General features: G+C 36.1%; 1 protein-coding gene across 2 annotated transcripts in view; it reads right to left on the reverse strand.

The window, feature by feature from the left end:
• WDR19 (WD repeat domain 19) overlaps positions 1-16,422 on the reverse strand; it is a 47,107-nt gene that overhangs the window by 9,382 nt on the left and 21,303 nt on the right. For both annotated transcript variants that reach the window (XM_040587294.1, XM_040587285.1), the window contains exons 19-30: positions 15,708-15,818; positions 15,327-15,436; positions 14,183-14,240; positions 13,145-13,291; positions 12,951-13,033; positions 11,377-11,460; positions 10,159-10,305; positions 9,613-9,737; positions 8,115-8,227; positions 7,169-7,237; positions 6,803-6,880; positions 1,456-1,552 (exon numbers count right to left, since the gene is read on the reverse strand). In XM_040587294.1, coding sequence (XP_040443228.1) covers positions 1,456-1,552; positions 6,803-6,880; positions 7,169-7,237; positions 8,115-8,227; positions 9,613-9,737; positions 10,159-10,305; positions 11,377-11,460; positions 12,951-13,033; positions 13,145-13,291; positions 14,183-14,240; positions 15,327-15,436; positions 15,708-15,818 — 1,222 coding nt within the window. The remainder of the gene's footprint in view (positions 1-1,455; positions 1,553-6,802; positions 6,881-7,168; positions 7,238-8,114; positions 8,228-9,612; positions 9,738-10,158; positions 10,306-11,376; positions 11,461-12,950; positions 13,034-13,144; positions 13,292-14,182; positions 14,241-15,326; positions 15,437-15,707; positions 15,819-16,422) is intronic.

Raw genomic sequence — 16,422 nt, forward strand, 5'->3', positions numbered from 1 at the left:
TTTTTTTTCATTATTGGAGCGTAAAGAAGTCATACTCTGCAGTTGGAGGCATTTAAGGGAAATTTCAGAGTCAGTTATTTCAGGAAACTTTTTTCCTCTCTCTCTATCAGCAAACATTTTTCCTCTGTAGAGCAATTTTTTACAAGCTGTTATACACTACAATTGAATCAACCTGTGGAATTAGTGTGAGGCAGCTAAATACCACTCCAGGATTAGTTGCTGGAAAACAACATTAATTTTTCATGCTGTATTACTGACTCTCAGTATAATACAATCAGTACATATTACATATGTAATAATGATTACATAAAAACAACTTAAAGGAAAATTGCGCCTAAAACGGCATACCCAAAGGAAAATACTAAACAGTATGAATTAAGTTATTATTTTTAAAATGGATTTTTAAGGAAAGAACAAGCTATATTGGTATAAACTTCAGAATCAAACTCACTGAAATCTGAAGAAGAGTACAATCTAAAACTCTGCCTCTGCAGAGGAAAGAACTACTGCAAGATTGGCGATTTTAATGAAAAAATACTGTGCTTATTATCAGACTGCTGCAGAACATACCTATACTATTCAGGAATATGAAATGCAGTATGGGATACTGCATTTCAGATAAAGCTTTCACATTTGGAGAAGCTAGTAAATATTTAAACCCTCGAGCCTTTACATTTCCTGCTTACATAATAATAAGCACATCACATAATGCGTTTGTGCTTATGTAAAAAAAGCGCTGTGATGAATTGGGAAATCATGCTGGCCAAGGGTTTCAGAGATTTTCTGCTCCTTAGCCCAATGCTAAGGAACAGTCCATAAATGTTAATTTGCCTGGGCTGCTCCCGAGTCTGCTGTTTTTCCTTTATCTACATTTTTCTTAACTTACTTGAAATGACAAGCAAGCAGTGCCATGGCAGGGCTGCTGCCGTGGCTACAGAAAAGAGCAAATAATGGAGGCAATAGCTGTTTTCCTTCTGGCCCTGTCTCTTTCCGTTTCTAACTTCAGCTACTTCTAACAAGGGAAAACAAGGCTTAAGCAAGCAGGTGCCTGATCCTTCAACAGAAATCATCTCCTGTACACGCCTCCTGCTGAAAAAAAATGTGCAAAGACTAAAGGATCAGTACCCAATTAGGAAACCGCATGTAGGAACTGAAATTCTAAGATCTGTGATATACAGAAAAGTAAATTTGGAGGCAATCTTAATCACTGTTTACTTGAATGTAATAAGGAATGCAGATATTTTCCACAATTTTCTTTTTTCCCAATAGTTAATATACAGGTATGAGTCCCAGCCTTTTCACAAAGTCTACTTCTAACTCAAAAGTAAACTTGAATACAATTAAAAGCATTGCCAGATGTCTTTTCTAAGTACAATCCTGTGCAAGTAACAGTGCCCTAAGTACTGCAAGGATGTAGTGTCAGAGATGCTGTCACATCAGAGAAAACAAACTTACCCGAACACTGCTCCTCCCTGGCTATTATTATAGCCGTTCTGGCAGCTTCTCTGTATTGCTTCAGTGCCATGTATAAGCGGAATAGGTACTTGGCATCCTTAATTAAATCACACAAAAGCAATTAATACTAACTGAAGACATACTGCTGTATTCCCTTTCTTTACTTGCTCATCCCACCACCACCTTCTTCAAACGAAAGCAGACAAGGGGGCCTGTTTTCTGAAGAGCTCTGTATCCACGTGCTTTAGCTACGCGACACTCACCCAGGCTTGGCCGTTAGCACAGCCACACACCCCGCGCTGAGGGTGCTGCCTGAGCTGCGGCAGTTGCTGGCCAAGCCCTGGCAGTGCAGATGCAGAAAGCTGCAGACCATTAGGTACACAGAGAGTTGTACAGGTGGAAACCCAACAACTTCAGACATGTAGGCATTTATGATGTCAGAAAAAACCCAAAGGATTCGTTTTAGACATCAGAATCTTGCTAGAAATGTTTATATTATGTTAACGGATCTAGATGCAAACATTTTTTAGTATGGACGAGGATGACAAAATCTGGCCGTTAAAACGCGTATTATTCTGGGACCAGACGGCAGACATACAAGATGGCTAAAAACCTGAAAATAAAGCAGGCAAGTAGATAACAAAATGCATAACATTTATGATTTGCAATACTATGTGCTTTTGACATACCTACATGACTCAAGAATGGCAAATGTAGCAAAGAGTTCACCCATGAACTGGCAAACCAACAGCAGGAGAATTCATGAAGTAATTTAAAAACAACTTCAAGAAAAAAAAGATGGCAGTATTGAAGATAGCAAATGAGTTCAATTTTTGTAAAGTGTATTCAAATTTCTAGCAGACTGGTAAAAAAAGAAAAATCAAGAGAGAAGAGAACTGGTCTTTCATAAGGATTCTGAGAAAATCCTCAAAAGAGGTCAGTCCTAAAAATACAACTACAATACAAAATAAAATTACCTTGCTTATGATGAAAAGAAACTATTAAGTGAAAAAAAACAACTGGGCTAGTGTCACTATTTTGTATCTTTAGCAGTGATTTCTAAAATGGGATCAATAAATAGTAAAGCCTGTACATGATAATCTTTTAACCAGTAAGTCAAGATTAAATTAAGCTGAAATATTGTATATAATGGTTCCAACTGAAATATACAAATCAGGAAGAAAAAAGAAAAAAAAAAAAAGACACCGGTAGCTTTATGGAGAGTTTAGCAACAAAACCAAACAAACAAATTCTGCAGTATTAGTAGTAAACCCAAACATTTTCAATGTGTATTCTATGTTAAAATAGTATTAAAATGTCTTCTAAAAGAATTATATTAATCAATGTTGTGCTGTTCTCTGGAATACTGCGTGGGCTTTGTATGTCAAACACATAGCAAAAAAGGCAGAAATTCAAAGGAACAGATATGTGAAAGATAAAGACATTTTCTTATAAAGAAGATGACTACAAAGACTAACTCCCTACTTGAGAGGCCAGATAAAAAAAGGAAGAAAAATCACAGAAATAAAAGCAAGAGGAAGTGGCATACAGAAATAAAAAAGGCAAGTCAAATTCTTTTTAATGCACAATATCAGGAAAAACGTTAAGTGACCCAAAGTACTTAGTTTTCAACTAATGATGGAGCAGAATTTTAAGTAACACATGATTGAAAGGTCGAACATCATCAGAACCGTAATTTAAGAATAATGAAACAGTTATCTAGATAATAAAGTAACCGCAACTACCTGTATTAGTGGCTATTTATTCACTGTAAACTGCCTTAAAAAGCAAAGTTGCTATTCCTTGAGTCAGGTAAACCAAAAAATATTACAAATGGTAATGCATAATGCAGCAAATGGCTGCAGCAGGAGGAGGAATCTGTCCCAGCACAGATCAGTGTGGTCTTATATGGTATTTGCCATGTCCCTAATTATATTTTACTTAAATAATACATTTAAATTACTTACATGGCAGCCATATGTAGAAAAAAATTATAAAAGTTGAAGGTGTTTAAGAAAAATAGTCTCATGTTCACTTGAATATTCTTAAAGTCAGCCATTTTAAAAGCAAAAAGTGCAGGAAGGAATTTTCAATTGACAACACATTTCCTAAGGTCTTTGGAAAAATTTATTATTGCGATCTAACTGAACCTAATACTAGATAGCCATGATTTTAATTTAGTTTTGTTTTTTAAAACGCATGCACTTAGTAAATATGCACACAGAAAACAGCAGAACCTTGCTAGTTAACACTCCCTGAGAAGTTACAAAACAACACACGACAAATTAAGAATCTTCTAGTGTTGAAGTTAACAAATACAATAGTTGACATAGTAACACATTTAAGAAATAGTTCATAATTAGTCAGACAATAAATTTTGGTAAGCATAATAATTTTGATAATATGGTACTTCATTAAAATGCCACAAAATTGTTGGCCCCAAAAGGTTTCAAGCAATCAGGCTGCTGTGAGTAATGATCTGGTTTGAAGATCAATGCTTGAAAGGATTAGCAAGTTTCTGCTGCATGGCTACTTTAAATTCACTCTTACTTTCAGCTTTACAAAAATACCACCACAAAAAAGCTGCTATTATCTATAAACAACCCCATTGGCTTCATAATTTTAAAACCACTGTCTCCATAGCATAATAAAGATTAATTGTTTCTTAAATAGATTTTAAAAACATACATGTATGATTTGATAAAAAATTTTGTTACTCACTGAGAGAGACTATGGCAGATTGGATTAAAGCATTCAGAAGAAGAGAGAGCTTTTAAACAAGGAAAAGCAAGCTCTACATCGACATTCAAAACAATGTTAAATATGGCAATTATGGCATTCACAAAATTCCCAAGCATTTCTCACAATCTTTAGAACCTCTTCACTACGGAGATTGTACTGTAGCTCACTTCCCTTACCCAGTCCTACGCATTTCTTTCAACCAGATGGCTAGGCTGCTACTCTCAGAAAAAAAGACTGCATGCTACAGTTTCTGTCTTATCCAGCTTTCAGCATAAATATGAAAATACTTTGGCTTACACTGATGCTGCACAGATTTTTCATCCAATGCCTCCAACACCTTCATTCTCTTCTGGTCTCTTGCAGTTGAATTTCATTTGTTTCACTATGTTTTGCTTCTTTCATTATTTTATTAATGCTCACATTTCAAATTACAGGTAAATAATAAGAAGTAAATAATGAGGAGACAGAGGGTTTGGGAGTTTTGTTTTGATTTTATAAAAGCAAAGTTGGCTGGGCCATCGACTGTCCAGTGTCCCTAGAAGTCTAAAATATCAAACCCTTAATCTCCAGGCACCATACCAAGAGGAAAGAGCCAGAATCTCTAATCTCCCAACAGAATCATAAACCACAGCTGTAGTATTAGGTAGAGGTGAAATAAAGTTACTGCACCAAGACCATGTCACCTCCATCATTACCAAACCTTACACCCCTTAGTAAGGCAAAACTGACTTTTCCATACGTATCATTTTGCACCTGACTATTCACTGTGAGATTGTATGAGACCTTAAATTCCTTGACTAAGAATTAATTGCAGATTGCAACATCTGCACCCAAGGTCTGGCTTTCACAGTAGAAAACCATGGGTGCAGCGCCACTTAGGTCACATTCAAGCTCTGCTGTAGCAGGCAAGTTTTAACTTGAAGTGGCTCAGCCTCTCAGTTCCATGAACTGAAGCTGAAATATGACTGAATGTACCATAAGCTCTACAGACATCGAAGCCAAAAACGGTCCGTGAAGTCTGTTTTTCTACAGCTTGAGCTCAGACAAACCAGACAGGCCCCCAGCAGTCACTCTGCAAAAGAGCTGTTTGCCATCTTAACCTTAAATGCTGCTGTTCTGATGTCTAACATCATATTTACAGAGGACATTTTTAACCTGTCCTGAAAAAAAAAAAAAATCATTATCAACAGAATATGGTCAAAATCTACTTCTTGTACGGTGTATATATAACAGAGATCCAATCTATGTTCTGCTTAGTTTGTGAATGATCCTCTTCTATTACCAAACCTATGGCACTGGCAACCAATGCACAACAATCTGTCAGCAAATATCTTCCAACTCCCACACCCATATATACAAGACAGAAAAAGACTAAGTCAGTCTACCAGTCTGCCAAAAGCCTTTATGGCACCCAGTGAACAGTTTGCTTTTAACAAAGGATCAGGAAACCCGGAAGAAAGGGTAACAGTCTTTTCCAAATTTTATGAATTGGTCACATGACATTAAAAGAAGCCTCATGGCACAGAGAACAAAGCACCTCCTGAAGAGTATAAAAGAAAAAAATTAATGGTTCTAAGGATCCAAAGAAGATTTTTCTATGATAATGATGAGTAAAACCAAAACAATCTGTGTCCACAATATTTTGTTCTCCTATTGTTAATCAAACTTCCATGTTAGGAAGGTCTGTCACCAAAAATCTTCAAATGTGCCTCCTATTTAAAAAAAATTTCTAACATAAATAAAATCTGTAATTTTATTCTCTAACACAGAACAAACTGGTGTTTTAGTTGACAGAACTACAGCCTAAACCCACAGATTAAATTCACTCTGACTAACCAGTTCAAACTTTAAAACAAATACTTCTACATAATAAGAAATCCAAAAAGAAAGACGATTTTTTAAAAATAAGGTTTAACTGTCATAAGGACATCCACATGAAGCTGTTCGATTCTGAAGTGTTCTCAGTGGCAAATTTTTGAGTTGTTTTGGGCGGGCTAAGCTTATTTTGAAAACATGGTCTTTAAAAACTTCAGAAATCAACAGGGAGCTGGCAATTTTGAGAATCTGTCTACAGCTTTTTATGTCTTATGTTGATCTGTCAATACAGGAACTAATGTAGCCTGATCACCTTTGGGGTTTTGTCCTTCACCTCCTATTTACCACCTCACTTTCTCCCACTGGAACAGTCAGACCAACTCCCCACGCTGCAAGAAGAGAACAGCACTGCAGCTAGTCTCGAGTAACACACATGCTGACCGCCCATCTGGGAAAGGCAACAGCCAACTGGCTAGCTGGCATGAACTAACAGCTAAGTTTTGCCTCTTCCCCTCAGTATGAGCGTTAATTTCAATCTCCTCTGTCCAGCTACTTTCTTTCATAAAGCTTGGAGAAAGATGATTATATCCAAGATAGTTACTTCTTTTCTTACCTTTCTGAAACTGAAGTTACTGGGAGAGTGACTCACAGAGTGATCACGTAAGTCTTGCTCCTTAATGAAATCAAGCTAGAACACAGTCTGTGTCTACCGAAATTTTAGGACGTAATAAGCTCAGAAGACCTCGCAGCACAGCAACGTGACACAATAGCAGTGATAAAAACACAATACCTTGGGCATGCCATCACTCTCTCCCATAAGGTAGTCTATCAGCTGATTTGTTAGGGCTTCATCTTTTGCCCGTCCCACCTATTAAATAAAGACAGAAGCAATTATGATATGAAAAAGAAAGGAGGAATACTAATATGGAGGCTTTCCATAAAAATGCTGAAACTAGACAGATTTAAACCATGCTTTTTTTAGTTCTGTGTGTTCAAACCAGATTCATTGCTTTGACATGCGGTAGCTCGTATTTAAAGTTTTCCTTCTATTTGCAATCTGTCCGAACACACTCACTGATGCTATGAAAATGTTATCATACCGAAGGTAAACTTCTTGAGAAGACAAAATTTTTTTTGTTTTATCAAAGTTGCTTACTGTTTCAATTGCCATTTCTATAGCCAAGTTATCTTCTGTGTTTGGACTTTTCATAAAGTGCTTTAAGGCCTAAAACGATATAGAAGAAAAGTTAAAACTGAGACACATGAAATAACAGTTTCCTAATTTTTATCAAGTTATTTCCCTCTGCATTTTGACAGACAAGAGCCACATTGAATGCTTATCTTGACTGTATTTTACAGCCATAAGGACAACCACATACACTACAGAGGTAGCAGCTGCTCTTACAGATACTCCTTCAAGAAAGAAAAGTTGAGTCTGCCAAATTCCAGTGTACACCTTCACCTAACTGTGACAGGTGTTCACAGCAATATGGTGACAAGAAATTAGTGATTAATGTGCCATTGGACACACACATCTGCCTCCTTACACCCCAGTTGAAGGAGTGGTCACCTACAATGGCTGTAATTTGTAAAACTCAGTAATATTTTTTTGGTATGTGTTCAGTATACAGAAGTCAAACGTTTAATAAGCATCGGTTCACTGATCTGTAACTGATCAAAACGTGTGCCAACTGACAAACTTCAATTAACATACTTTTTTTTAAAAAGCTTTAAGTTAGAACATGCTACAATATTACAATAGTCAGCAACCAAGTCTTCATTGGTCAAGCTAATAAAAGATAAATAAATTCTACTACTGTGTTCGTGGCATTTAGAGATTCAGTGAGAACACTACATCGTTGATCCACCTGGAGCCTCTACTGCTATGAAAAAGATATGTGCATGGCAGCGTGCAATTCACAGGATACAACGTGGATAACTGTAAATATAACTAGTTCACCTACTTTTTTTACACTTTTAAAAAATATCAGTATGTCATTGGTTGAGGCAGCTACAGTCTACTACGAACTCCCCTGATTTTGAAGTACTGTATTTTGAATAGTTTCTATGAATGTTTAACTGTCAGTGTCTTAAGTACTGACCCGTCCATACTGACCACACAGCATGAAAAATTTTCCCGCCTGAAAATGTTTCTTTTCTCCTTCGAAGTACAGTGCAATGCTCTGATAATCTTCATTGCTAGTACTTTCAGAACCTGCAACAGATAGATAGCAATGATAGCAAAGTATTCTTACTAAGTAAGATAAAGGCCCTACTGAAGGAACATAATCCTGTTTTTTTTTCTACTGACATGCAAAGAAAACCAAAGCCAGCTACAGTCAAATTATGTCTTACACATTTTTTCCTATTGAATCAGACTAAATGTTAGACATCAGGCACTAATAATGCAGTGAAATAATCTGTTCCATAGGTTTTGCACCATAATGGGATTTCTGCTTTTTTAACAGACATAATAAAATGACATAATTACAACCTACTAATGATTTTTTCCATTATGTCTTGGCAACAGTGAAACAGAGCAAGTGCTTATAAAATTATCACCTGAATTATTTTCACAGCTTAAGAATACGCGAGTATATCTGTATGGCACAGAACAAGACTATCAGGACCAATGTAACCACATGGCAGGCGGAGAATACTAATTAGTCTTCTAACCGAGACTCCATTTTACTGCACACATTTAAAACAAAGACAGCCACTACTCCAAAGTTAGTTTTAAATCCTTTTTTCACCCACTTAAGATTACAATTTGAGACATTCTATTTTGGAGAGGTGAGAAGGAAGAAAGCATAAAGACCAAGAGAGCAACAGTGGCCACCTTGCCAAGCAGCTGCAACAGTACATCACCAAGCTAGCTGTTGTCAGGTTTTTATACCATTAATAACAAGAGTATATTTTTTAAAGGAAGAGATTAATCGAAAAAATGAGATATTTTGGTAGATACATATGTGGAAGTATTTCCACAAAGAATGGTGAAAAATATAAAATGTACTGTAAACTGACAAGCTGGCTACTGACTGACTTGATGGCCCGAGGTAGAAGCCAGCTTCTCAGTAAGGTCTCCTTTTTGTCTCTCACCGAGACAAGAGGAGGCTACAAAGGGCCTTAAAAAGGAAAAAAGGAAAGACAAGTGACACATACATGTAAGAAAATAGCTGGAACCGTGAAAAAAGAAAAATGGGATAAAAATCAAGAACTGTACCAGTAAAACTCTGAGTCATGCAAAAGCAGTAAGTACTACACATATCAAGGTCAAAGAAAGGGATTCCTCAACAAACACAAGAAAATAGTCTAGGCAAATGCTTTATCTCTGTGGATAAACAGAAGAAGCTCTAGGACAGGCAAGATTTGAAAACAACCTAGACTGAAGACCAATGGAGACACCTACGCTGAAAAGCAAAGTGTAGCTTGTAGGCCTGCATGAGACACATATTGCCAGATCTGTCCATGGTGACTGGAGATGGAAAAGGCTGGGACACAAAACTTCACCCCCCTTGTTTTACGATTTCAGTTTGGTCTAAACCAATTAAAAGAACAGCAACACACACTGCACCCAAACTATTAACCTTGAATACTCACTGATGATATCAGCATAAATCTCCATCTTGTTGTGTTGTTGAGCTAATGTGAAAGCTTCATTATTGCACTTGGACATGACCAGGAACTGGATGGCAGAACCATAGTCACCCAGCTGCAGAAAGAATCTAATCAGAATGAACAAATTAATACCTTAGTAATAATTAGCATAATGAACACACCAAATATTTTAGGAATATAGTATATTTTGTGGCATACAAATGTGATATATTTCTAATCTGGTTTAAATGTTGATTATTTTAAATAGGTTACTAAACTTAACTTAGTATAAATAATAGGGCATGGCAACTTTTATTATTGTCTAAACTTATTACTTCAGGCTAATACAATTTTAATCAGAAAGAAAGAAAAAAACCCCACCAAAACCAAATCAGTACCTACTTAGCTGTCAAACCAGTGAACTGAGATACACGGTCACTGGCCGAGTACCAACAACCAGAGTCTCACACGTTTAGCAAGCCTCACCAACCTCCCACAGGTATGGCCTCTTTCACCTGTTATTTTAAACGTGCACAATATGATTGCTACCTGGCCACCATCTTTGCTCCATCAAGAGACTGTGTTTCTCTCACAATGTTAACGGCCTTTTCAGGATTATTAAGGTGATCCAAATATAGTCGAATTACACTGTCCCATTGTTTTGCATGTTCATAAGCTAGCACAGCTTCCTTGTACCTGCAAAATAATGGTTCCACATGAGTTTTTCTAACCTTTAAATAACTCTTTACAATACAGTGTGAAAGAAACATACAGTATTTTATTTCTGAGAGGTTACTGTGTGACACCTTCCTTTCAGTTTGCATATAATAGCATTGTTTTGCATCTGCTAGATTTTTTTGTCACTATTTCATTTCCTCTTGGGAGAATGAAAGGCAGAGACGACACAAAAACATTTACTACAATACTACTTTTGACCTACTCTGCCTTTTGGTATATCTTAAAAGTGGTTCATCTGTTTTATCAGCAAACATCTTCTGTTTCATAAGTTCCATATGAAATCGCTTGGGAGAGAGAATAATAAAACCCAAACATACGATAACTAGTTGTGCAGTTTTAAAAATGAGACTTCTTTCTGCTCTGTAAACAAGACCAAGAAATTTCTCATTCTCACACTATGCAATTGACATGAACAGTATTTTCTAGTCTCATCAATGCAAACAATTAGCTTTGGTAAATTATTTGGTAAATTATTCTGAAGCACATTTACTTATCAGCAAGGACCACCAGAAACTACATTCTGTGATTAAATACAACCTACTTTGGGCTTTCATTTCAGCCAATAATGTCACATTATTCAATATTTTGCAAGCGCAACCATTAAGATGTAACATTAATTTGGTTCTAGAATGAAAAATCTTCTGTCATGATTACTCCCCCTTTGAATGACCTTCAAAAATCACAGCTAAGGAGTCTTTAAAAACAAACTGAACTTCAGTACTCTGCTAAATGTAATACTGCACTGGGTGCAACAGTGTAAAACCTTTCATGATTTTTGTTAGAAAGAGATTAATACTTAGACAGAAAAACAATCAATTTAGAAACACATCATTGATACTAGTAGGTCCATAATTATGTTAAGATCTTTACACAACACCCTAAGTTTACATATTTCAGAATCCATTTTCACAAGGCTATTCTATGCAAAATTTAAGGTCGGTCTTTTAGTTTTTTTTACAAAAAGAGTAATGTATAATAGTAACAATAACAACAATAATAATGTTTTATAAAAAAGATAAGCCAACACACCTGCCATCTGCCTCTTTGGCCTTTGCATATTGTAGGTGAATCTTTGGAGATGAAACATGAGGAAGAAGCTCACCCACCTTTGCCCTAGAAAGATAAGATAATAGCTATTTTAAAAAGATAACCGGTTTCAAATTTTCTCCAGTAAAATAGACATATTTGTATCAACACTGATAAGGAGGCTAAATAAAAAGTAACTGAACATAATGTGTAAGCTTTGAAGGCACTTCAATATTTTCAAAAAGCTGTACTTTGTAGATGTAAGAACTGGAAATTATAGACTGCTTCATGAACAAAGAGGCTTAAAGGAGGACGTTATCTTTTCTTTTTAAAGTTTGAGATGTACAAGCATAAAAAGTGCCAGACCAACAATTTTTACCTGCGGTATTCTCTAATTAATCTGCAAAAGCAGCACAGTATTAAAACTGTAACCTGAAGGAATGTCCAGAAGAGTACAAAAGGCTACCAGTATAGGTGCAGTTGCGATTAGTCCCATGACTGTGTGCTTAAGGCCATAGGTTGTACAGAAGAACCCAGGCAATTAGAACCAGATGCTCTAAGCAACAACATCCGTTACAGCAGAGTGTGGAAGATCACATAACTGTGTCAGTCCTTCCATAAATCTAGCTTCAGGAGTTGCACACAGACAAATCGTCTGTAAAAGGCAGCAATCAAAGCAGTGGGCCTTTCAAGACAAAGGATACGAGCGATTGCAAAGAGGCTGCCCTTAAATCTCACCCCTCTGCCTAAAAGACAGCACAGTCCCCAAACTGAACCTCCTTCTGCTGGCATAAGCAAAGCTTGTACCTCCCGCTTCCCAAATCAAGGCTATTATTATATGCAAGCCACCCTACTTAATGACGTGTTCTCTTGGTCCATTCTGATGCCACTGAAACGTCTATGACGGAATAAAATTTTCCTTAGTAAATGAACATAATATTCCAACTTAATTTTTAGAGCACTCATATGAAAAAGGAAAGGTCTTTTTGATCTTGGCTCCAATCCTTTCTTAATATCAGAAGTCCATAAAATGTACTTAGGCAAGAATTAAGTCCTTAAATCTCTCAGTAAATTGTACTTTCCCACTGGAAACTTGAAAATAATCAAATTCACTTAAAAACATTTTAAAAATGTATTGACCATAATGGCAATGACTTTGACTACTCATGATACAGACTCCACTTGAATGAACAACTTCGAATCACTTCCAACTGAATATTCAGTCTCAGCTATGTATTTGGTAACTGAAGAAATGTAATGAACTAAACAGTAACTACACAAATAAAATTACCAAATTCAGTGCATACATACACACACACACAAAGTACTCAAAACTGCAGGTAGCTTTAAATATAAAAAAAAAAAAAAAAAAGGAAAACTACCTCCCATTTACAGTAAAACTATAAAACAACAAGCTTCTGAGAGAACACTGTTCTTAGTTAAGCTTGGGAGAGGGAACAATAAAATCAATGAAACATAATTAATGAGATATTTGTGCTATTCAGAGAACCACTCCTTTCCGAAGAGCACTACAACAAGTCCCTGAAATGTAACACTTCCCTGAAAACTGTACTTACCAGTTTTTACACCGGATGTATACTGATGCCGCCTTGTCATAATATTGCCCTTTCTCATACAGCTGAGCAGCTTCTGAAAATTGCTACAATATTGGAAATCATTAAAATATAATTTATAAATTATTATTACAAATAAGTAAATAGCCTAATGAATTCACGTATTCAGCCTTAGCTTTATTCACTCTTTTGAATACCTTCATACTCTCCAGAATAGCGCCACAGTCTCTTTTTAGTAACCTGCTGGGATGTTTGATGGCTTGGTTTACCCCTCGACGGATATCTCCCATTCGAATGGACATTTGAGCCACTCCAGCGAGGCAAGCTTCATCATGTTCCTGGTGCTGGAAACCAAATGGAAAGCAGTAACTGCACATTATATGTTAGAAATATCAGGTCACAAAAGCCACAGTAACCAAGCACTGAAACAAATTAACAAAACATTATACAGACTTAATAAAATCAATTTTTGCCTCAAAATTCTTGCCCAGCTGCAGCTGACACTTACTTGGAACTCAGCTTAGTTTTCTTCTTAAGCTTTGTCTTTAAATTTTTTAAATTTTACTTACAAGATCTGTCCAGACCAAGCATACATGAGAAGAATCTGTTTTACAGACAGCTCAGTACTACTCTCCTCTTTCCTCCAAATCCAACAGTAGAGAAAAAAAAATTACAAGCAGACTATTTCCTTTATTTATTTTTTAATAAAAGTGGTAAGGCCACCGGTATTTCATAAAGCCAAATGGCCTGACTTCAGGAAATGTTGCTATTTCCCCTATTATCATTTAATTTTGCAAATATGAGGGGAAATAATGCCAGAATAAGGGAGGATCTACTGAACATGACGTTTATTTTCTAACACCATCTTTGCTTGTCTTTATACAGATAACAATTCAGTAAAGAACAGAAGGAATAATTAGGACTTTTGCTATAATAATGAAAATCCTAGCAATATTCTCTCTGATATTTGCACATCTATTGTGAAATTGCTCATAGTATAACAGTCTAAAACTAGTTATGCCATGTTAATACAATGGTAATACTGCTTTATTACCTACAGAAAGCATCGTTCTGTATATTAAAAATAAGAGAAGTGCAAAGACTACTCTCCCAAAAGCAACAGTCATATAGATTTAGAGCTGAATAAAAAAATCTGAATTCAAATGAGTCTGAAACATGATAACTTAATATGCAGTATGATAGTACAAATGCTATCATCACTAAAAAGGAATTACCTTATTGTTTCCAGTGATTCCCTTCTCATAATGTGCCAAAGCGTTAACATAATCACCCCTAAAAGAAAATTGGAAGTTATATGGAAGAGTATTTTTAATAGGAGGAGATAGCTGCCTTCCTACCACACAGATTATGCATGTTTCTGTCTTGCTTTAGATATAATGACTCCATACATGGATGTGAAGTATGCAGAAGATGGACAGTTACACTGTATGTCGGCACTTCTGTGCACCTCATCAAGCTGTTAGTCAAGGAGGCAGTCCATCTCAATTCCATTATACTGAGACCAATAAATGTCCCTTGAAAGACAGACAAAGAATCTAACTGCACAATACACCTCAATACTCTCCTATCTACTTCCACATTTTTCTGAAAGATAATGAAATGAACCACCTAAAATGATTCAGAATTTTTGCAACATAAAAACAAAGGGCATTTTTTCCCCTTAAGTACATTCAGAACTCAAGTTACAGATGGTTGCACTGCTTCAACTGCCTCCGTCCCTTCCTTTCTGTGACCAAGTGTCCTCTTTCAGTGCCAGGGGCACTGCCAGGGGGAAGGATCTGTCTAAAAACTCTATTAATAGATAAGTGGTTTTCAACTTGGATTAGACATTAAACAGAGCTGGTTTCACCTGGGAAGCATCAGCTACAAAACAGACATTAAAATCATGTCAAATGGTTAATACCTTCTCCTCTTAGGGGCTGGCAGCCTTGGAATTTGACACTCCTCTACCTAAAAATATGTAAGAAAATGAAGGCTACTGGGTAGTTAAGGAAAGACAAGCAAAAGGCAAGGCTTCTGTCCAATGCAAGAAGTGTTAATAGTATAATTTTTATTTTCCAAGCACCTGCCTACAACAAAATATTTATTTAGTAGATGATATTATTGTATAGTGGACCTACCAGTTGCAAAGTACTCAGATAAACTGAAATTAATCAAAAGTAAGTATTATTTGCTAACACATGCCTCTAGCATGAAATATTCCTTACAAAACTATTCTTCCTCATACTAGAGCTGAAGGACCTCACAGAATCCTCTCTCAGCAATGCAGTCAGCTGAAGCGTATCAATTCTGTGTTCTTCTGGTTAGCATGAGTACTGGTTTAATATTCTCATACTGCAGCTTTATAGGAGAACTTACGTGAACTCAAGCTGCATTGCATATTCCTTTGATATAAAAGGGATTTGGTCTGGGGCCAAACGCTTAGCCAGCTGAAGTGCAGTGTCCCAGTGTTGCAAGTCTTTTCGCATCTATTAACAAAGAACACTAATGTTTTCTAATGCAAATATTAAATTCTGAATTCTTATACAAACTTTATATTATTCTAAATACAAATACAGAGCTAGTATTCTAGGAAGGTTCAGACAATTTCAGAGGCATCCATTCTAAAAGAATGTCTATCAGTCACACAATGGCAATAACAAAACCATAGAAGGGCAGAATTATCAGAAGGTAAAATATTCCAACATTAAGGTGGTGATAAAAACAGCAGAGAAAAATTTACACATCTCAAATTAATACCTCAAGTGCAGCAATAGGACAGGAGGATGCTAGATATAAATCCTGAGCCAGATTAAAATCACTAGTAAACATGGCAAGATGTCCTGCTAAAAGGTTGTGGTCTTCTATTCCCTGTAAAAAAATGTAATAGGTGCAAAAGTAGTCCAAAAGGAAAAACATACTGTAACAAGTAACATAATCTAGTAAGCACAGCAAAACAAAAACATCCCTACATTTTACAAACATGTCTATCGGATTCTCCAAATCAGAAAAAGCCCTCATTTTCTTATTGTAGCTCAAAGCTGCTACCGCTAACACTATCTAAAACGAGCAATTTGCAGAAGCATATTTTGAAAGGTACTACTTCATGCATAATTTTAGACGTATAATTGTAATCGGTTTGTTCTGGTTTGGTGTTTTTTTTAAGTAACAACAGCAGCCTTTAACATTTTCTCAAAATAACAAAGGAAGAAAGAGCCTACAATACTTAAGTCATGAATATATTCTGCTGCTCTCGAACAAATGCAGAAAGGAATGTTGTGCTTTCCCATAGAGACTGCAACCACTTCAAGAGAAAACCAAGCAAGGGTTATATGGTTTGGACACTTTCTCCTCTAGAACTACTAACTTCCTTGAAGACAATTCATCTTCTATTTAAAAAAAAGACAAAAAAACCCCCACAAAAAATAAAGAATTCAGCAATTTTTAAAGAAGATTTGAGTCACTGCATTTCCTA

The sequence above is a fragment of the Falco naumanni genome, chromosome 1 (genome assembly GCF_017639655.2).
Source record: "Falco naumanni isolate bFalNau1 chromosome 1, bFalNau1.pat, whole genome shotgun sequence".
Classification (NCBI taxonomy): domain Eukaryota; kingdom Metazoa; phylum Chordata; class Aves; order Falconiformes; family Falconidae; genus Falco; species Falco naumanni.